The sequence below is a fragment of the Lipotes vexillifer genome, unplaced genomic scaffold, assembly GCF_000442215.2.
Source record: "Lipotes vexillifer unplaced genomic scaffold, Lipotes_vexillifer_v1.1 scaffold903, whole genome shotgun sequence".
Classification (NCBI taxonomy): domain Eukaryota; kingdom Metazoa; phylum Chordata; class Mammalia; order Artiodactyla; family Lipotidae; genus Lipotes; species Lipotes vexillifer.
The window spans coordinates 1123450-1145677 of NW_006791919.1; the positions used below are offsets into that span (position 1 = coordinate 1123450).

General features: G+C 39.3%; 1 protein-coding gene across 1 annotated transcript in view; it reads right to left on the reverse strand.

Moving 5' to 3' along the window:
* Positions 1–2110: 2110 nt before the first annotated feature.
* The window catches only part of MYO1B (myosin IB), a 187044-nt gene continuing 166926 nt past the window's right edge, over positions 2111–22228 (reverse strand). Inside the window, 8 exon segments of the mRNA XM_007464958.1 lie at positions 2111–3415; positions 8362–8489; positions 9967–10119; positions 10779–10911; positions 14030–14136; positions 15846–15980; positions 17590–17664; positions 20877–20963. Of these exon segments, the coding sequence (XP_007465020.1) occupies positions 3292–3415; positions 8362–8489; positions 9967–10119; positions 10779–10911; positions 14030–14136; positions 15846–15980; positions 17590–17664; positions 20877–20963 (942 nt within the window). The 3' untranslated portion in view covers positions 2111–3291.

A 22228-nucleotide genomic window follows, 5' to 3' on the forward strand; every position in this document is an offset into this window, starting at 1 on the left:
AGCAAAAAAAAGTTAATGAGGAAGAGATTGTGGTTTATGCTGTACTGTGATTAACTCCAGATTTTGAAAATGATCTTCAAACCAAAGAGAACGAAGCAAATGATTCCAAGATTTGGAAGAAAACAACTGAAAAACTAATTTTCTACCGAGTGGCTATTGGAATAGAAGCTGATGAGACCAGAAAGCAAGTACCAGCTGGTCAAGACCGCAGCTTCCTAGGGTTTAGCTGAGCAAACCCTGAGAATGAAAGCGCACAGAATGGGAATTGTTAAAATGATATCAAAGAAAGAGCACCTCAGCTCCTCAACATTAAACCTTCAAACGGACAATGAAAACACACAGCTGCTATTCTCACCAGGAGGAAAGAAAAGCAGAACTACTGCCCTTCGTTCCACTGCACTTTTTTGTGAATTTGAGTACTGCAGTATTAATGGAAAAACAATGTCTGCTTAAAAACAAAGGCTCTTACTACAATGCCTTTTGGCAAAAGCCTAATATAATAGACCACTACGGAATTTACCAGCAACATACACCATTTTAAAAAGTGCTTCTTATTTGAATATCTTAGGGCCTAAATTACCTTACCTAGTACATGAAAAATAGCGTATAAAAACAAACAAACAAAAAAGCTGTTGTCTATTATATTTAGCCTCAAAGAATTTTAAACCATGCTGTAATTATCATAATTACACTCAGTTACATGAACTTGAGAGTTCTCACTCAGCATATTATTGAAATGACATGATAGTAAAACTGTTTATTCTCTTAGATTTCAGCCAAATCTTCAATACTAAGGATGTCCCTGATTCTCAGAACCCTTGGCCCTGGTGCTTTGCCATTACAGACATACCTGTAACCCCTGGGGTATGAGCAAAGGTACTCAAACTACAGCTGAAGGTCTTATATCTAAGTACTGGGTCCAAGTTATTATTCCAAGAGTGTGAAATACAAAACCGTAACCAGTCTTTAAGACAGTAACTTTCCCATGTTCGCTTCTTGCCTTGTGGTAGATGGATGTCAAAGTCAAGGGTAACAGCATCAGCAGCACTGCAAACTTGGCGACTACCATGGTCTGATGTTGGTCCTCACTGCCTGGTTACTTTTTTCAAGCACAACATCTACAAGCCACTCCAGGGGCTGGGCAACTAAGTGGTGGCTGGGAACAAGTTAGGGCTGTGTCACTAAGGTACATAGGAAATCTGGAGTGCCACCAATACTTTAATTTTCCACTGCAGGACAGTGACAGAAATTCAAAGATACAGAAGTACTGGATGCTCACCCGCTGTAGTAGGCAACATTACAGCTTATCAGTAACCTCTAGTCAGGCATGGGGGTGGGTGGGCAGCACAGGCAGGTCTGGCCAACAGTGCTGTGCCCCTGTGAACTTCCATTCAGGAAACAACCCAATGATGATCAGTAGGGGACTGGATAAACACATTATAGTGCACCCATACAACAGAAGACTATACGGTACAAAGAATGAAGAGCGAAAAAGGCAAAGTAAAGAACAATATCTATAATAGCTTTTGTCTACTAAAGCAGGAGGAAGATAAGAATCTCTATTTTTATTTCTTCTTGTAAGCATATGCATAAAGTAAAACCAATTAAAAACAATGGTTAACTTTGCAAGGAGGCACAGGAACTGAGCAGATGGGTGACTGATGGGATGGAGAATTTGTATTATATATCTTTTTACATTTATTTGTATGTTGAACAATGTGAATGTATTACATGTTTTTTTAAAAACATTTTAATAAAACACCTCTCAATTCCAAATTTCTACTCACCTATTTCAGTAATCATCAATCTACCACTTTATATACATGTTGGAAAAGACAAAGAAAGTAATTATATCCTCTACCTGAGCCAATAAACACAAAGGCTTCTGAGAATTTCTTTATGAGAGCAACTTTTTAAAGTACAAAAGTTAAAAGAAAATCCCCAGAAAATACTTTCAACGAATGTTTCTGGTTTACAAAAGGTAAGTGAAATTCAATTACACAGAGAACACATAACGTTTGTATTGTAAAGCCTTTCTGTGCGACAATACATTGACATACAACATAAGAAAATAGCTTGAAATACAAAAATACAGTTGTGATCCAGGAAATGGCACCAAATTCGAACAGTTTTATTATTTAACATACCAATGTATATACATTATCCTCCCAAATGAGAAACGATTTGATTCCGAAGTTTAAAATATAGTTTCCAAGATGAATCCTTATTGTGAATTTGGGGGGGAAAAATCCTGCAAATTAACACACACCATTTTGATCCTCGACTAAAATATGTACCCTGTACTAATCATCTCTCTCATACAAAATGTATATTATAAATAAAACTTTCAAAAAAGATCTTGGATGTTTATTGCACATCATATAGAATGCTTGCCACCATCTGAAAGGCTTTCAGCCTTTCACTGTAATTTGGGTGAAAACAACACTCTGCAGATATTAGCATATCTAGGATCATATATGATGTTTACCAGAAACAGGAAAATATAACCTTACTGGACTGCTTCTGTCACTTTTTCTAAAATAAGAATGACTCTTTGCTACCGTTAAAAGCAATTACAAGAGATCTGAACACTTTAAAAGTCCTGTTCAAATGTCAGTTTTCTCTTTTCAAATAGAAACCACACGTAGAGGCAATTTTACTGAGTCATATATCAATGTATCTACTTCCTAGGACCAGCCCTTCTTGAAGTATATATTGTTAAAGATCAAACTACAGGGTTCCTAACAAATGCTGTCCATCATCAACAGTTACTGTTTTGGTCTCAACATTTTCAAACTCTCTTAGCCCTGGTAAAGCCAGCACAAACCAGCCAGAATGCAATGGCCTTAAAACAAAAAAAAAAGGTTCCTCATAAGTTTTCGTATCACCTAGTACAATGCCTAGCACAGAGTAGGCATTCAATAAATAGTTGATGAACGGATGCACTATCTGTTAAGACTGTTTCCAACACTTAGATGTATTAATGATTTATGAGTAATATGTTGCTTTAGGGCACAAAGATCTAACATGATGACTAAACAAGGAACACGCACGACATGGCATAGATATCGTTAGTTTCTACAATCCTGTCCCAGGACAGAATGTGTACTTTAAGGGTTAAAACTATTCCAATAGTAAAAACTGATTAGTCAAATAGTTTTATTTTGCCAAGGGACTCTAACAGTATTAACCTTTGGCAATTCCCGAACATACAATGAACCCCAAACAAAGCAAAACCAAATTGCACTATTACAAAGAAACGAGTCCATGGAAGCAGAGGGGAGGCGCCAGTTAAGGGACAGCAACTTCAAGAAGACGGTTGTTTTTTCGCTTGCATGTTGGGACACTCCCATTTTTCTGGTTGCCCTGAATAAACTTCACACATACTTTGTCTTGTCTGAACTGCACCAGGAACCTAGGAGGAAAGAATAAGACAAACTGAAGAAAAGTACACATTAAACAGCTGATGATTACACTAACACCAGCTTTTGTTTTTTAATTGATATTTACCTTGACAAGTATTCCCCTTTCCATCAGCCCTTCTAGCCACAGGATCACACCAACAGGTATTACATTGCATTTTGCTTCCAGTGGCCATAATTTAGCCCTAAGTAAACTCAAGTTCATTAGCTCATCATATTCCTGTACCATAAGAAGGGCTATGAATAATTATTTCCATGTTTCAGACGGAAAGATGAACGTGCTATTTTCCATTTTTCTCCATTTCTGCATAGCAGAAATATTAAATTATCAACAAATTGAGAAAATGCAATACAGAATTTCAGAAAAGGGGCCTAGGACTTCCCTGGTGGTGCAGTGGTTGGGAATCCACCTGTCAATGCAGGGGGCACAGGTTCGAGCCCTGGTCCGGGAAGATCCCACACACCGCGGAGCAACTAAGCCCGTGCGCCACAACTACTAAGTGTGCGCTCTAGAGCCTGTGCTCCACAACAACAGAAGCCACCGCGATGAGAAGCCCGCACACCGCAACGAAGAGTAGACCCCGCTCTCCACAACTAGAGAAAGCCCACGCACAGCAACGAAGACCCAGTGCAGCCAAAAGTAAATAAATTAAATAAATAAATTTTAAAAAAGAAAAGGGGTCTAGAGACACTCCAGACTATGGTTTCCAAATGTTGGATATTTACATACATCCTACACATCTTTTTTCATATCTACACACTAAATAAATGTTTCAAAATAGCTGTGACCTACTGAATAAAAATGATGAAATCAAGAGTCTGATCTGCCAGTTATATTTTTAATATCCACACATACATAAAAATCTATCAGTGTACACCTAAAGCCACCTCTTATGCTACCAGTGGTATATGTGGTACACTGTGGGACGCCGTATTCTAGTTCAAATCTTTCCTTTCATGGATCAACAGCAGTCAAGTGCCTGCCCACAAGATTATCTGTCACTCCTTCCTACAACAGACATATGACTGGCTTCCCCCTGGGCTGGGTGCTGTGAGGGACAGACATCCAGATGTATAAATTGAGGTCTCTGCCCTCCAGGATGGCATCACCAAGGAGGCATGAGGGCAGCATGGCTGGACCAGAACCCAGCCCTTCCCAGCTCAAGGCCTGTGCTCTTTTCTCTCCACCATCAGAATCAGTGTAATGTTACCATGCTTTCGGTTATGTTTCTCAGGGAACTGTTTTCTGAGTTACTGGCAGACAATTAAGTGAGTCACTCTAAAAACCACGTGATGGGTCACACGCTCACTGGCACCCACGACGACAGCTCTGCTCTGTACATGTTAGCCTCTGTTTCCAGGTCTAAAGAGGCCACATTTTGCAAACATTAGCTACTGGAGTGAAACGTGACACATAAGTTTGTACTCATCGGTGGTACTTCTGAGCTTTCAAATGGGCTGTTTCTTTTCAACTTGGAAGCACTAAAAACGAAGCTCTAGTTCCAAATTCGCCTGAGATCTCTCTCCAGCATGTATACTTATATCTATGTGTCTCAAAGGAAAAACAAAATCGTTCAAGTTTAACATAAATAATCAAATATTTTTACATTTTAATTTTTAAAGACCACTTGTAGTAATAAATGTACGGGGAGCTCTTTTCCCAATAACTTTAGCATACGCTGGCTGTCTCTGTGTTCGCAATTCATGACCGTGATTCACTCTAGAAATAACGGTAACTAAACTTTACTGAGGGCCACACTGTTCTTAGTAAGTTACACATATTAACTCAACTTTAAAACAATCCTGTGAGGTAAGTCCCATTATTTATCTCTATTTCATAGAAGAGAAAACTGAAGCCTGGCCCACAGTAAGGACAGAGAATCAGATAATCATCCTACAGCAAATAATCACGTCAGATGCATGATTTCACAGCACCAATAACAGAACTTCACAGTAAAAGGAACATAGATTAGTTGTTTGGATTTGAAATATTCAGAAAAACAACTGTATAACTTAAATAATATATGTGTATGTGTGTATTACATGTGTGTGTGTATACATGTATGCATATACACATGTATATTTAAAATACCGAATAGAAAAATTCACTTTAGTTTCTATTACTATAGATTCATTTTTAGAAATACTATAGATCTTATTTAAGGTTATCCTTAAAATGCAATCTATTTACAGATTGAATAGTTTGGGAGTTTAAGGACCGGGGATTATAAGGCAGTTGAGTCTCTCACTGAATTCAATTCTCACTTCTACATGTGCAGGTTAAAACTGCTCTAAGGAGTAACAGGCCTTTGACTTTCCTCCTGTAAACTGACATACAGGGATTGTGGAGATTGGGTTTGTTAGAATAACTATTTCTACTTCTGAAAAGGATCTACTGAGGAAGGTCCTGGTCACAGAACAGTATGCTGTTTACGACACTGGTCTGTACAGTCTGCAAAAATACGTCATGGGCACCCCTCCCCAGGACTCTGTAAAATTTTGTTTAAAATGCAAAACTGTGTTTAAAACGCTCTCCAAAAAGGAGTATAATCCCTGCTTAAGAGCTCCCAGAGGTTATGAATCAGAGGCTACATGGGAGCCTTGCTCTGCCACGTGGCTTCCTGCACTGCCCAGGAAGGGACCACGGTGCTAGGCAAGCTTCCATCAGCTATTTTATTTTTATGAGACCAACCAATAATTAGGAATAGGGGAAGGAGAGGTGTTCTGGACTGGTTTATAATGCTACTAAATGTTTGTTTTCTTCACGTGGCCACACAGAATCTTCGCACAGTCAAGCACGTTTATTAAAAGCCTACACAGCTAGAACATCACACCCCTCTTCTGTGACGAGCAGGGTCCCTGCCGCCCTGAAGCAAACTATCCCCATCAGTGTTCCGAGATCATGTGCCTCGAACAGAAATTGTGAGAGCCACTGGAGGGGTCCTGTGGTTGATACAGCACATGGCACCCCCGGAGCCCCTCAGGAGAGTCACAATGTGCAACAAGACTGCAGAGGCTCTGGGAGGTGCTATAGTGACGAAGGACTGTACGTTTCTTCACAGCACATCACTACTAACATCCTGCAAAGGCAGTGTTCTCAGAATACCAGTTTGGGAAGTGCTTAAAAGCAGCAATCCTTTGTGGTCTGGATGTTGGCGCGATTTTCTCTGCAAAGATGGCCTTATTAATGTAGCAGACCAAATGCGAAGCTGCTTCATCCATATATCAAGGAGCTTCTCCATCTGAACACAAAGAATCTTTCCACGATGAATGGGAATGACGAGTCCCACCAAAACAAGAAGTGTAGTTTCCTGAGTTATGAAAAATTTCAACTAAAGAGAGTTTAAAGATCTAACAGCCCTCACAGGTTAAAACCTTAATTGACTGGAACCCAACAAGCCCTTATCTTTTTTCCTAATTTCTTTGTTTTATGAGAAAGGACTCAATCATAAGGAAAGTCATTTTGTGTAAATTGCATTTTCCAATATAGAGTATACATAAAGGCCAATATCCCCATACCCCCGCGCCCCATCTAAACACCATTCTTAAAAACAGACAATGAACCTAAGGTTCTGTCAATCCTAACACATCAAGGAGAGTTGGTTTGGTTTACAAGGGGACAGGAATGGGTATGAATTTATTTTAGAGAGACTTTTATAAAGACGAGATAGAATAGGCTGGCAAAATCTTCATTAGTAAATAAAATCATTTCCTGAGCGACATGGTGATGCAGAATTTTACTCTGAGTGCAAGGAAGTAGATACACAGAGAGTAAACAATCTATTAAAAAGTAATCAAGTAAGTATCAATCCACATAGTAACTAAAATTCATGTCAACGATCTCATATTGACCGACTTAATAAATGGAGGGATGCTCCAATCTGCATACAAATCCCATGTCTCCATAATCAGAACCCTAATGTGCAGCAAAACAAGCACATTTCAAACTCAGAGCCGTCCTGACACTAGTGAACCGTTGTCAACGTGGAACACTTACTCTATAACTCTCGTTTACATGGGAGAAAAGGTATCTCAAGTACCTAACAAACACATCCCAAACCGGCACTCCTGACTCCCCACACCTCAGCCACCCCCAAACCCCTCTTTCTTCAGTGTCAGCTACTGCAGTAAATGGTACCATGTAGGCTCAGGCCCAAAACCTAACACCCAATATGTTAATAAGTTCTCGTTTTCCTTCAAATCACACTCAGAACCTGACTAGTTCTCACTATTTCCCCTACTCACACCCTAGCCTAAACCTCAACGTCCTTACCCTCAAGAGCTCACAGAAACTCCCAACTATTTTCTCTGCTTTCACTCTTGCCTCCCTAACCGTCATTCCCCACCCTGTAGCCAGAGAGCTCTTCAAAAATCACAAATCGGATCATGCCACATTCTTGCCCATAACCCACAGTGACTTTTCATCAGCAGCAAAACCTCAATTTCTGACCTCAGCTACCAGGCTCTACACAGCCGGGTCCCTCTGCCTCTTGCTCCAGGGTCTTTTCCCCCCATTTCACTCTGCCACCACGCCCACTCCTGCTTCAGGGCCTCTGTACCTGCTGCCTCCCCCGGAAGGCATCTCCCTAGATTCCAGTTTCGATTCAAATGTCACCGCATCAAAGAGGCCTCCCTGATCTCCATATCAAAATTAACACCATCTGACCTTTAACCTGCCTTTTTTTCTTCACAAGCACTTGACACTGACCAAAGTCACACCACCTACGTATTACTTCATCGCCTCCACTAGGATGTCAGGTACGTGAAAGTGGGGACTTGGTCAGTGTCACTCGCTGCCCATCCATCATCTAGAACACACGCCAGACACATACTCGGTACTTAATAAGTAGTAGTTGTAAAAATGAATGAGAACAGATCGCTCAACTAAAACAATAAAGTGAAAAGTGAAAAGGCATATTCACACAATTCATGAACATACTCATCAGAAATTTCAATATTGAGCTTCTGTTTGGTTTGGCTGAGAGTCGTCCGATAGAGCTTGGTGGCCATTTCAATCAGGTGATCACTGCTGAAGAGAAAGTCTCCTTTACTAGCTGCTTCCGAGCCCTGAAAGGACAAACCAAGAGTCAGATTATCATAATTAAAGACAGCTCGGGAGGTACATGTTTACAGGTTTGTCTGAAAACACATTTATAGTCTCTTTAAAAATATCAGCTCCTGGAGTCCATCCTCCCGAATAAACAATAATGACAAAAGCAGTATTTCTTCCAAGTTGCTCCGAGCACTTTAGTAAGGTTACCTAACCCCTTGCCACCCCAAGTTGGTCGACGGACCAGAAGCACCATCCACATCACCTGGGAGCTTGTTAGAAAAGCAGACGCTCAGGCCTGACCGCAGGCCCACTGCAGATGATTCCACAAGAAGACCCCTGGGTGAACTCGGGTTCGAGAAGCACTGACCTAACCTATAACTCATTCTGAAAGGGCTGTTCTAAAAGCTCCTCCATGATTTGGTTAAAAAAATAAGAACAACAACAACAACAAAAAGACTTCCAACAAATACTCTCAGGCAGTGGCTTTCAACCTTAGCTGCACAAGGCACTCAGCTGGGGAGCTTTCAAAATACAGGATGCTTTTGCCCCATTCCAAGAAACTCTGATTCGGTTGGACTGGGGAAATGGCCTGGGGACCAGCATATTTTAATATATAATTGAGGCTCGGAATCACTGATTTAATATGCTCCTTTAGGCTAAAATCCAGAGTGGGGAAAACAGGCTGAACTAAGCTTATGGGATTTTCTTGTGTTTAGAATCAGCTAGATAGGTTACTATCTATTAGCTAGGTATATGTACCTATATATGATTAATATTTGCTGACATCTGTTTACTCAGTGACTATTTGTTATGTGATAGGCACTATGCTAAAAGCACGTTACATAGTTTCTTTTAACCCTTAAAACAACTTTATGAAGTAGGTACTAATATTTTCCCTATTTTAAGAAAAGGAAAATTAGGAAGGCATATTAAAGTTAAATGACTTGGCCAAAGTCACTGTAAAGTTAGTGACACCAATACCAGAGCCTACACTCTTAACCACTCGGTTCAAGTCAGTAGGTCTTAGTTAAGCTGACATTAAAAAATCTTTAGGTCAAAATTACTAGGCAGTTGTTTTATTATAGTTGTATCCTTTAATTAAAAAACCCCAAATTAATGATGAACAAGAAGACATTTACTAATTTAATAGATAGAAGAAACAACAGAAGGAAGTATAGTTTTGAATGTCTTGATATTTCTAGGAATTAGTCTCAAAATAAGGCACATCATGGTGGGTATAAACAAAAAGCTACTCAGTGAAATGAGAACTCAAGTGAATGAGTCAAAAAGAGTCATTAATCTTATTCAGTTACTGAAAAACCAAGCCTGAGATTTTACATGAGTGAATATAGACCAAATTTGCAGGTCGGTAAACAGAATATATAAACTTCAAGTAATAGGATTATTCCCATGTGGAAAATTTTAGATCAGTGTCTGAGAGACTGGACCAATGTAGAAATCTTTCAGTCAAATCAATAGTTAAAGCTTTACCTCTTTGAGGTGGACGGCAAAGAAGCCATCATTTTGTGAGCTCATCGATACTTTGGTTACATCCACCAGGGGAACCTCTGACTTGATCTGTCCAGACTTTTGATCAGCAAGAAGGAGATTATTGTTTGTTAAGAGGAAAATCCGGGATGTACTCTACAAGAAACCAAAACAAAAAAGGATGTAAAACCAATGATCAAAAATCCCCCAAAAGAGTTCCTGAGTTTAAAGCATTGTTATTTGTAGAAATGTAGAAAATATTATTCTAGTATTTTTCAGCATGCACACCTACGTAAACGAGAACACACTAAAGAACATAGATAATCTGTTTTAACTCACAAAAATTTCAGAGAACAAGTAAAATTCCACCTAAGCTTAAAGGTAAGAGAAAACAGCTCCATTCACAATAACTCTGTAGAGTATACGGAATGCAATTTTTTTTGAAGTATAGTTGATTTACAATGTTGTGTCAGTTTCAGCACAAAGTGATTCAGTTATACACACACACACACACACACACACACACACACACACACATATTTAGATTCTTTTCTGTTATAGATTATTACAAGATAATGAATATAGTTCCCTGCGCTATACAGTAGGACCTTATTGTTTATCTATTTTATATTTAGTAGTGTGTATCTGTTAACCCCAAATTCCTAATTTACCCCTCCCCATTCCTTTCCCTTTTGGTAACCATAAATTTGTTTTCTATGTCTGTGAGTCTATTTCCGAAATGCAAATTTTAACATTCAGAAAACTGTCCCAACTGATAAACACTTCTTACAGGTCTTCAGGGTTAGCGTTTTTACCTTCCCATTAGCACGGTTAATTTTGTTCACCACTTCAGCAATGATAATCTTTTCTTCAATGGCATCTTTGAGTTTCTTATACTTGGGATTCTTGTTGATTTCCAGGTAAGGCCCTTGGAATGGCTGCCCAACACTAAAGGAAAAAAGTTCCTCACGTAAGAAATGGTTTCACATGGAAGTAATACTAACTAGAAAAAGGTAACAGGTCAGTTGATTTTGAAATTCAAATTTCAAATATATATATATTTTTTCTTTTCTTTTTTTAACATCTTTATTGGAGTGTAATTGCTTTACAATGTTGTGTTAGTTTCTGCTGTATAACAAAGTGAATCAGCTATACGTATACATATATCCCCATATCCCCTCCCTCTTGCGTCTCCCTCCCAACCTACCTATCCCACCCCTCTAGGTGGTCACAAAGCACCGAGCTGATCTCCCCGCTGATCTCCCCATGCGATGCAGCTGCTTCCCACTAGCTATCTATTTTACATTTGGTGGTGTGTATATGTCAATGTTACTCTCTCACTTTGTCCCAGTTTACCCTGCCCCCTCCCCGTGTCCTCAAGTCCATTCTCTAGGTCTGTGTTTTTATTCCTGTCCTGCCCCTAGGATCATCAGAACCAATGTTTTTTTGTTTTTTTTTTTTGGATTCCATATGTGTTAGCATATGGTATTTTCCTCTTTCTGACTTACTTCACTCTGTATGACAGACTCTAGGTCCATCTACCTCACTACAAATAACTCTATTTCGTTCCTTTTTATGGCCGAGTAATATTCCATTGTATATATGTATCACATCTTCTTTATCCATTCATCTGTCGATGGACACTTAGGTTGCTTCCATGTCTTGGCTATTGTAAACAGTGCTGCAATGAACATTGTGGTACATGACTCTTTTTGAATTATAGTTTTCTCAGGGTATATGCCCAGTAGTGGGATTGCTGGATCATATGGTAATTCTATTTTTAGTTTTTTAAGGGACCTCCATACTGTTCTCCAGAGTGGCTGTATCCATTTACATCCCCACCAACAGTCCAAGAGGGTTCCCTTTTTTCCACACCCTCTCCAGCAACAACATTAGAGAAATGCAAATCAAAACTACAATGAGGAATCACCTCAAATATATTTTTGATGTGATCATGGCATTTGGTTGGTTAGACTTCGATAAAAATCTTACCACATGGAACAACCAAGAAAGAAATCACTCACAAGTAGGACAGCCAAGACCCATGTGCATGGACTCACAGGAAGGAATAGGTCATTTCTTTTAATCTGTTATTATAAGGTTAACAGCTGCCTACACTGGATTCATTAATATCTTTAAACAATACGTAGCAATGGTAAAAAGAGCACAAATCATTACCATCACCTGCTCCAGAGAAAATTTTCATTTTCTCACAGAGAGTAAGGAAGTCAGTAGGCCTTCTGGGGAAGAACAGATCCAGAGCAACCACTTGAGAAGAAAACAGCAGAGCACTTAATATTACCATGTGACTCTGGCTCTAAGTAGGCCATATATGAAAGAAAAATCGGGCCTTTCCTCTTAGGATATGGCCCTAAATGGACAGAGGTGGCCAAGGTAAACATTCAGAATTAGAGCAGTTTTCTTCCAAACTGCTTCTTGTAAGAGGCATGATCATGCACACGGCACCAAGGTGGCTTTCCCTAAAGACCTGTGGGGTGACAGGGAGGCTTCTTCAAAGAGGTCAAGGAAAAACCACGGCTTCATTTTGAGCTATAAAGTTCTGGCAATTTGCAAATACAACTTTAAATGCTTGTGTTGTGAGTGGAGGATCAGGGAAGAAAATCCACGTAGGTGGGCAGTGTTTCACAGCTCCCAGGACAGAAAAGGCCAGCACCCCTAAGGGCTGCCACTTCACACAGCGGTGGGAGGGTAAACGATTCGACCTCTCTCAATGCTAGAGGGTGAGCACGCTACCATCCCCGAAAACTAATAAAACTACCCAAGAGGACTTGGCTTGATATTAACATTTTTTGGTTGTTGTTCATATTCAAACACATTTTTAATAATACAAAGTGCTAACAGTCTTTGAATTTGTTTCTTCAAAAATGCATTTTTTTCTCCTGCCAGTTTCTAAAGAGTCATCCATAGGGAATGTTAATTAAGAAGGTCACTCTATAATTTAAAGACATATAAAGAAAAAGTTGAATGAATTAAGTTGGTGGAGAAAGAATATAGACGATCTACCTGTCTGAATATGCTTTACAGAGCAGGCACTTTGAACAATGTTGGATTTAGACGCTGTGTTTGATTGAGGGGAGTGTACACCCCCTCAAGCAGCCAGGTCAGCTGACCAAGGAAGCTGTGCCATTTAAAATGTCTAAAGCAAATGAGTTTGACAACTTATGCTCATTTAATCCTTTAAGAAGAAGGGCTTTCAAATATGTGTAGACGTAGAGAACAGACACACCACATGCAGTACGTGTGAATATACTTAGCATATAATGCATTTTATTTCTAAGACATTCTTTGGGAAAAGCTAAAAGTTGTTACAGATTTGGCTTGAAATTGTACAATCTACTTTTTTAGAAACACCAGATGTAAAGGGGATAGGAACCCTAGGGGGGGAAAACGATGAACTTGGGAGATGTAAGAATATTCTGATAAGCAGTTTTTACCAAGAACTTCACTTGGCAAACTTGTAGTTGGTGTTCCTTCTTTTACTGAGTACTTGGTGCCTACCATAAAGGAACTGAACTTGCTGCAGAGGCCAGTGAACTCACAGCCAATAAGTTAGCCGACGAAAGGCCACCACAGGCCAGTGCCTAGGCAACACTCAAAGTGACCGACTGGCTCATTCTTCATTTATATTACAAATGAGATTCTGACCCAGCTTGTTAAAGCAGGAAGATTGGAATGGTGATTACAGTAGATTGCCATCAGAAACCAGCTAGTGTCCAAAAACTATAGAAAACTAACGGGAATTTACAATGTAATTTATCTTAACAGCCTAGACAATTTTTATTTTAAATGACAACTTCTAATTATTTAGAAAGTGTTCAGGTAATGCCAATAGAGTAAAACCAACAAATGTGATCTCATTTCTCTAAGTATACTATGGAAGCCTTTGCTCAAATGTGTTACATTCATATCCAGCTGATCATAAAATAATTCATGAAATTAAAAATCTGTGTTTTACTAAAATCAAAACCCACTAGAAAATGCCTACGAATATACTTGAGAAACTTTTAAAATACTGACTTTTATGGGTAAAGCAAAGCCATAATACCTAGATGGGTATAAAGCCTTCTTGTCTTTGAAGAGTTCACTGGCTTCTAGTTTCTCTTCATAAATAAGTTTCTGTTGATCTGTGAATTGGTCCCTGTATTTTTTACACTGTGAGATATGAAAAGAAGGAAAAAAAAGGACATCACTTATATAAATAAATCATTACTCATCCTTAAATATGCTAAGCCGATTTAACAGCAGTAAGAATAATCGTAAATGTGTATGCAATATTCATTTAAAAGGCCAAGAGAATTTTTCCTTCCTGAGCTTTAAAAGGTTGGTCTTAGAAAATGTCATAAAAACTACTGTTTGTATGGCAGAACTTGCAATGCTATTTCAAAACATCTGGCCTGGGCCCCCCGGGAGCACCGTTTCCTCCCACTGTGACGTCAGCCCTTGGACATCCACGGTCCTGAGCTATCATACTCTTTCAGAGACTCACAGTAAGGAAAACATGGTACATCACAACCCAGTGCACATATTTATAGACACACATATAGACAACTTACACAAAAGCTTCACAAAACAATACTTATCCTTTCTACGATGTCGTATATTCCGTTATTTGCTGTTGTACTGTATTTCATTTTAAAATGCTGGTAGTAATCAACTAAATTGATTTCATGACCCACAAGTACGCTATCACCTATAGTTTGAAAAGCACTGTTCCGAATCCTCCATTACCATTTTATAACGTGGACACGGGACCTGAGAAATCTTCCCTTCACCCGATTCTGAGATTGCACTGAAAGGAGACGGGGGGTGGTGGGAGGGGCAGGACCAGGTTCTTTAGATGAACTCTCTAAGAAATTCAGTTCAGGGGTGGTTGAGAACCACCCACATAATCATATAAAGGAATGTTAGCATTGCTGCCCACCCTTGGAATAAACTCATCCCTCTCATTCTCCACCCCCAGTTCAACGGAGGTAAAGGCAAGGCTCAGGGGCCGGGGGAAAGGACAGGCAGAGCGGATGCCCAGCATTAGAAGCTCCCCATCATTACTTCTGAAAATAGTTTCCATATCAGACTCAAAGGGGGAGATGAACATTGAAGACACTGGCGAATCTTGCCAAACTGACTCACTAAGTTAGGGAACAGAACTCAGAATCCAGTTCTATATGCTGTGCTGGTATCACTGATCAGTGATAATGTCTCTCTATACATAATTGATTCAGTTAAGAAGAAGCCCATAGTACTGGGCAGGAAAGTTTCCCAGAAGACGTATCCATCAATCGTTCACTTACTAAATACAAGCCCTTCAACCTAATGATTTCATTCTATCTGGATGACATATATTTAGCATTCCATGTATCAACTAAGTTACTGAAATGAAGTCAACCTCTGTACAAGTACCCCCTGTATTCCACACAGAGCACCACCTAAATTACATGTTATGCTCTCATATAAAATTAAGTGAGCCAAAATATAAGGCCAACATACAATTTTCGAGACTTTACTATTCACATGAAGATGTTCAAATTTTATTACTTCTACCTCCAGCAAATATTTCTTCAACTAAAGAGGAAAACAAAAACAAAAAACTCAACTACTTGAAAGCAACTGGAATCTGGACGGGAAAGACAATGCAGCCTTGCTCTTTTCTTCCCAACCACGGATGAGAGAAGATGCCACAGGAGCACCTGGGGCTCTAGGAATTCTCACAGAAAGCCACGCACGCTGCCCGCTTCAAAAACACCAACTTCCTCAACTAATTCTCCTTGAGGCTGGAGGAAAATTCTGCTTTTACGTAACACTCCTCAAACACTCAAAATGCATGAAAAGAAGTCTCTGAAAAAACATAGCAAGACAATTTTTACCCTCCACAAGTGGAAAATCCTTTTTAGCTCCTTGTGAGTAGAATCCAAGAATAGGTAAGGTCTTGATGGCCAATTCTTATCTATCGGAGATAAGGAAGGCACCTTATTTTTCATTTCCAAGAAGTATTTTTGCACCTGTGTTGGGTTTGACAGAAAATACCAGATGAGTAAAATACACCAGAAAAAAAACACTGTTTGACATAAACCAGACTCAAAGAAACCAGTCTTTAGTGGAATTTACCAAGTTTTAGTCCATAAGACTTTGTAACTCTTCTGGAAAGTCTCTATTCCACTCTTCGCATTGGTTGGAGAAATCTGAACTCCACCAAATGGTCAAGAGAAAAGAAGAATACTAACGCGCATACTAATTTTAATATTAACATTAATACCAATACCAGTCAACATTAGAGAGCTGCAGTGTTAACAGGTAGCCACTAGGCACAGGTGGCTATTTATACTTAAATTTTAAGTAATTAAAAAAATGAAAAATCCAGTTCGTCAGTCACTCTAGTTACATTTCAAGTGCTCACTAGCCACACGTGGCCAGTGGCTACTCTACTGAACAGCAAAGATACAGAACATTTTTGTCACTGCAGAAAGTTCTACTGGACAGCACTGCTCTAGAGCAGCGGTCCCCAACCTTTTTGGCACTGGGGACTGGTTTTGTGGAAGACTGTTTTTCCACGGAGGAGGGGGATGATTCAGGCAGTAATGCAAGCCATGGGGAGTGGCAGATGAAGCTTTGCTCGCTTGCCTGATGCTCACCTCCTGCTGTGCAGCTCGGTTCCTAACAGGCCTCAGACCAGTACCAGTCGGCGGCCTGGGCGTTGGGGACCCCTGCTCTAGAGCACTTAACATGGGCCAGGCACTGTGGGAGCTTTATAGTGTGACTTCATCTTAATCCTTACCATACCTCTACAAGTTTAATGCTATTATTATCCCCATCTGTAAAAAGATGACAAAACGAGGCTCGCAAATCTGTGAGTGGTGGAGCAAGCTGTCTCCAGAGTTTGCGCTCTTCACCACTACATCTACTCCTTGGAAAGATGGAAGAGAACTTTAGGATCCATCCTAGGAGAGGGGCATAGCCTTGCTCTCCCTCACCCCTCCACCCACTAGCTTGCAGCCGCTCGTGGCGGTTTAGCAGGGCAAGCTCTTGGCACTCCCCTCAAATTCCTATGCTGAAACCCTAACCCCCAAAGGGATAGTGTTAGGAGGTGGGGCCTTGGGGAGGTAATGAGGTTGAGAGGAGGTCATAAGGGCAGAGCTTCCTAGACGGGATTAGTGCCCTTAGAAGAAGAGACAGGAAAAGAGTTAGCTTCTCCTTCTCTTTGTCATGTGAGGAGACCAGGAAGAGGCCCTCACCAGAACCAGTCCATGCTGGCACCCTGATCTTGGGCTGTCCAGCCTCCAGTACTGTGAGAAATAAATGTTTATTGTTTAAGGCACACAGTCTATGGCATTTTTGTTATAGCAGCCTGAACTAAGACACCTGGCTGTCTTGGGTTCACTTTCCCCGAAGTATGTTCTCTCTGTCAAAGAAGAATATTTGATTAATCACGTACAGGCCTCTTTCTGACACAATTCTACTTGAATTTTAGAACCGATGATAGAAAAGGTCACAAACTCTCAGTGGCACAGTTTTGATTTAATTGTTACCAAATAAGTCACATATAACTGAGTTGGTGCTATTAACTAGTTAATGCAATAATGCTAATCAGCCATATGTAAAGTATAAACTTACAATTCTCTGAAGTGTAAATTCATAAATTTTCTTTCCAGCATTGGCTCTGAAGAATTTCCTGTACTCCCTGCGGACCTTTAAAAAGAAGCAGCAGAATACAGAGGTTAATGCGCGGCCAGCAGATGCCCATAAAGGTGATACACCTCTTATTAAAATCGAACATAGATGGAACAAGTAAATTTATGAGTGTCTTTCTGGATACAGTAAAATAATTGAAGCATACTGAGACAGTGGGTTTTAAATTGGAGAAAAAGAAATTCAGAGATGCAAGATAATACCGGAGTGTTTTGATGTTTTTAATCCTCTTAACTAGTTTTTAAAGAGCCTGACAATCTGATGAGAAACGCTTTATAGGCATAGCTGCAAACCCATCACAAATCAAAATACATTCCAGAAAAAATTATATAAGGTAATTTTTACTTCAAATTGTTCTTAGAAGGCAAAAAAGTGCCTGAAGAAATGAATGGCAGTTTCCAAAAGCCTTGCATATGAAGACAGGACTTTAGTACTGCATACTGAGAAGTGAATGTGACTAAAAATAAGAATTTAAAAGGAAGCTATTGAATGATCATTATCTCCCATTTAATTGCATTACTTTTTCTCTTACCCCTACTCCCATCAAACTGTCTACTAATACTAATCACAGCACTTAAGACATCATATTACAGTTTTAGTTTACCATTTATTCCTTGTTATATTGTCGTATTTACCTTGTATACTAGTGTCTAACAAATAAAATAACTGAGGTGTTTGCTAAATGAATGAATGATAGCTAAATTTGGAAACTGAGGGGGAAAACATTTAAAATGTTTATCATCATTCAGTTATAAATGGGAGAGTTAGAATTTAGCAAAATATTAGCCTACTTGAATAATTCAGACATTATGTATGTTTTTCTTATATCTTTAGCTTTCTGGGTTCAACTGCACATGTTCAAAATATTTCTACATTAGGGGCTGTAAACTAGCAAACTAGTAACCAAATTGTTTGTCGAAAATCATGTTTTCTATGCACATTTTAAAATTAATACCTTCACACACGAATTCAGGCTGCAGGTTTCTCTTACAATTTTCTAAGATCTAGCAACAGTGAGTCCTATTCCCACGTGACAAGGACTGAGTGGACCAGAGCAGCCATTGCTGCCTTTGGAAGACAGCTGTAACCTCCAAACCGCAGGAGGCCCGCAGGAGGCCTGCCCGTTCCTACCCTACCTTCCATCTGCTAGTTCTCTCTTCCATGTGACCTGCCTGGTCCCTCTGGGCATTTGAGCACCAGACCTATTCTCTACATCTGTGGATTATTAAGGGTTAAAAATTCTCCCATACACCACACAGGCAGTTCTTCCTTTAATTCATATCTTATGTTACTGATTATCATTTCTCTTTTAGCCATGGAGTTGTCTATAACTATTTCAAATCTCACAAGGTTAGAAGGAACAAGAAGAAAACTGATACCTATTAATTAGCCCCTGAAATTGTAAGAGTGTACAAAAGCAGAGAAGTTAAAGTGAGTTTCATGAAAACATATCCTTAGAAATATACTAGAAGTCCTATATTTACTTGAAGTTCATTGTAACTGAGCTCAATGCAACATTCTTTTTGATACTCACAGGACAGGCCCTTTCTCCTGAAAAACAGCTACACACAGAAGAGGCCTGGTTACAACATGCTGGCATACAGAATGGGTTCCCTTCATGGGCCCCAGGGTCTTAAAAAGGGTCCACTGAACTTTGTAATCAATTCCACAAGAATCGAATCATTTAGAAGGGAAAAATTACTGTTCATATCAACATACTTCGTTTTTTAAAAAAATACAAAATTATTACATTCTTGGACTTAAAAGATGTTTAATCCTATAACAATAATGGTAACATATTAAAATACTCCTGTTTTGTGGAAACTGGAAAAAAAAAAAAAGACAGTTATGTCTATAGAGTAAGCCCAGTTAACTTCAGCTAAAACAGTATTCACCTGTGACCTGAATTTGGTTTACAGGATGCTAGCATACACTCTTAACCTAAAAGTACTTTTTAAATCATATGCAATTAGTTAAATCCAGAAAACTGAAGATAAACATGATGTTGCTGGTAGAAATCATTATAGAGAGGAGAAATCCTGCCTCAATGTTTTTTGTTCCTTCCTTTTATGAAAATTAGAATGCAAATTAGAATGTGAATAAAATGGGAAACAAAATCCGTTTTAACTTTAAAAAAGTAGTAACAGAACTTGTTCAGAATTCTTGAAATAGAACATCTTAAATTCACATTTAAGTTACTCCTTAATTACCTCAACAATTACTTGATGAATATTCATTATAATAAAAAAGTTGATTTACTAAAAAGTTTATAGGCTAAACTTTCAGGGGAAAACGCAGATTGTTCAAAGCAGAGTTTACAGATACTGCTAAAACAGTTCAGGTTCAGAGTCAATGGTTTCCCGGAGAATATTCAAATATTTTTAAAAAATGAATTGTAGTATTATAGTAAAAATAACAAAGAGGAAATGTCCAAAAAAAGGCCTAACGATCCCAAAATGACAACGTGGATGGCTCCCTACAGTGAGGAGTTACTGAATATTAGGAAGACAAAATCCTTATATTGCCTAAAGGTCGTTCTCAAGGTTTTTCCAGAGCTCAGAGTCATATTCACTGACATGCAAGCTTACCTCAAGTAGGAAGTATTGCTTTAAAATAAACCCGGCCCTAAATTAGAGGGCATTTGAATCTAAAGTTCTCTTTAACCTGAATGATCTACTGCTGGTCTTACTTGTCAAAATCTGTACATTTATGCAAAACCCTTTCGTTTCTATGCTGAACAATTAGAACGATGGGCACTCTGAAGAAAGCTCTGCTCCAGGAGCCGTCAATGGGACAGAATAGATGGGTAAAGGGAAACAAAAGCCCAATATCCCCAGGCTGGTCACTGCAATGGTAGGTCAGCTTCTAAGCTCAACTGCTGTAACTCTGTCTCATAAATGAAAAAAAATCTTCATCCTCATAAACAGAACATTAAACAGAACTTGGATAACAAAGAATAAAAATATGCTACATTACTATTTTAAAGTAATATGCTATTACTTTACACTTATGATTTAAAGAAAGACAATGCAATAAAATCAGGAAATTCTGGTGTACAGGTTTGTTCTCAAAAGGAAACCAAATTACGCAAGATGACATTGTAGGAGACTGTGCAGACCATGAGCAAGCATAATCAATCGTTTGGTCAGAGTTAGTAGGTGCTAGGCTTCACTGAGTTCACCGTGGACAGAAAGAAGAGGTTGAGGGAGTACCTTCAGTCCAAGCCAGTAAGCCCAAATGACAGCAACTGCATGCTTACGCCTAGCCTCCTCCTTCAAGCGTTTCAATTCCCTTCGAGCCTAGAATGTTTTAGATGGTAAATAAAAGAGACAGCCCAATGCAGACAGCACAAATGACCAGAAAAAGACACCCCACCAAACAGAAAAGCCAATTTATGTATCAGGATTTCAGAATGAAAGAGAAATGGTGCACAATCATTTAAACCCAAAGCATCAGTGTCAGGCTAGCATAGTCCCTTGTATTTTCGGTGCATTGAGACTCTGTCCCGGAGGAGGGTACCTGAGGGAAGCACTCCCCTGCCCTCCCCCTTACTTCCATTCTGTTTCTTTTCTCTCCCCTGTTCTCTCTCCCTCTTCACTCCCTTCTCCACACTCTCTCACTCCCCTCCCTCGTCAAAGCCTTAGATCTGTGAGTGGCACCTAATGACTTACATAGACTTCCCTTTGCTGCCAGCCCATGGGGCTGAAGAGGCAGTGAATTCCTGAGTTCATTCATTTGGATGTATAAAAAGATAACTCTTGTGAACAACCATTTAGAAAACTGGAAGGAATAAAGGTTGCTTCTCTGAAGTTTCAAACAAAAACAACAAAACCCCCAATTTTTTCCAGTTGGAAAATTAGAAGTAGCATGTATCCAAAATTCAATATTAGGTAAGGCCCTAAACAATGAAATATATGGAAGCAAGATAAAAAAGTGAAATAACTCATAGGTTTAAATCAATCTTAGGGAAAAATTAATCTGAGGCATGCTATTTTAAAAGACAGGAACAGACAGGCACTAACGTTTCATTACATTACAGTACTCAGACTGGGAAATGGATTTCTCTCATTCAGTAGAGAAAGCCCAGAGTAATTGTCTAGGAGTCCCTCTGCCTCTGCTAAGACAGCTCCCTCAGTTTCTAAAAGGGAACTGGTCTGTTCCACACAGATTTTCAGGGGAGAACACAAATGAACAACTTTGGTTAGTCTGTGGCAAGTTAACATCTTTATACAGGCAAATGTTGACTTTTCTCATTTTTCTCACAAGATGGGTTTATAATGTTGACAAGGTAGACTTAAAAACATAGGGCTGTAATGATATTTGAGTTTCTAACTGGGATACACATGTTTAGCAGGGATGATCTTTGATTTTCTAAGTAGCAAAAACATCTAAAATGCTCCCTCCCTTGGGATATGTGAAACGTTCACAGAGCCCAGGACTCTGCCTGGGGATTAGCGAGAGTATTTCAGGAGGCCTTTGTTTCTGAACACAAACAGCTGATGCCGAAATTCCTGGGATTCTTCTGGGGCAATTACAGCTAGCTTTGCATGAACATAGCTTTCTG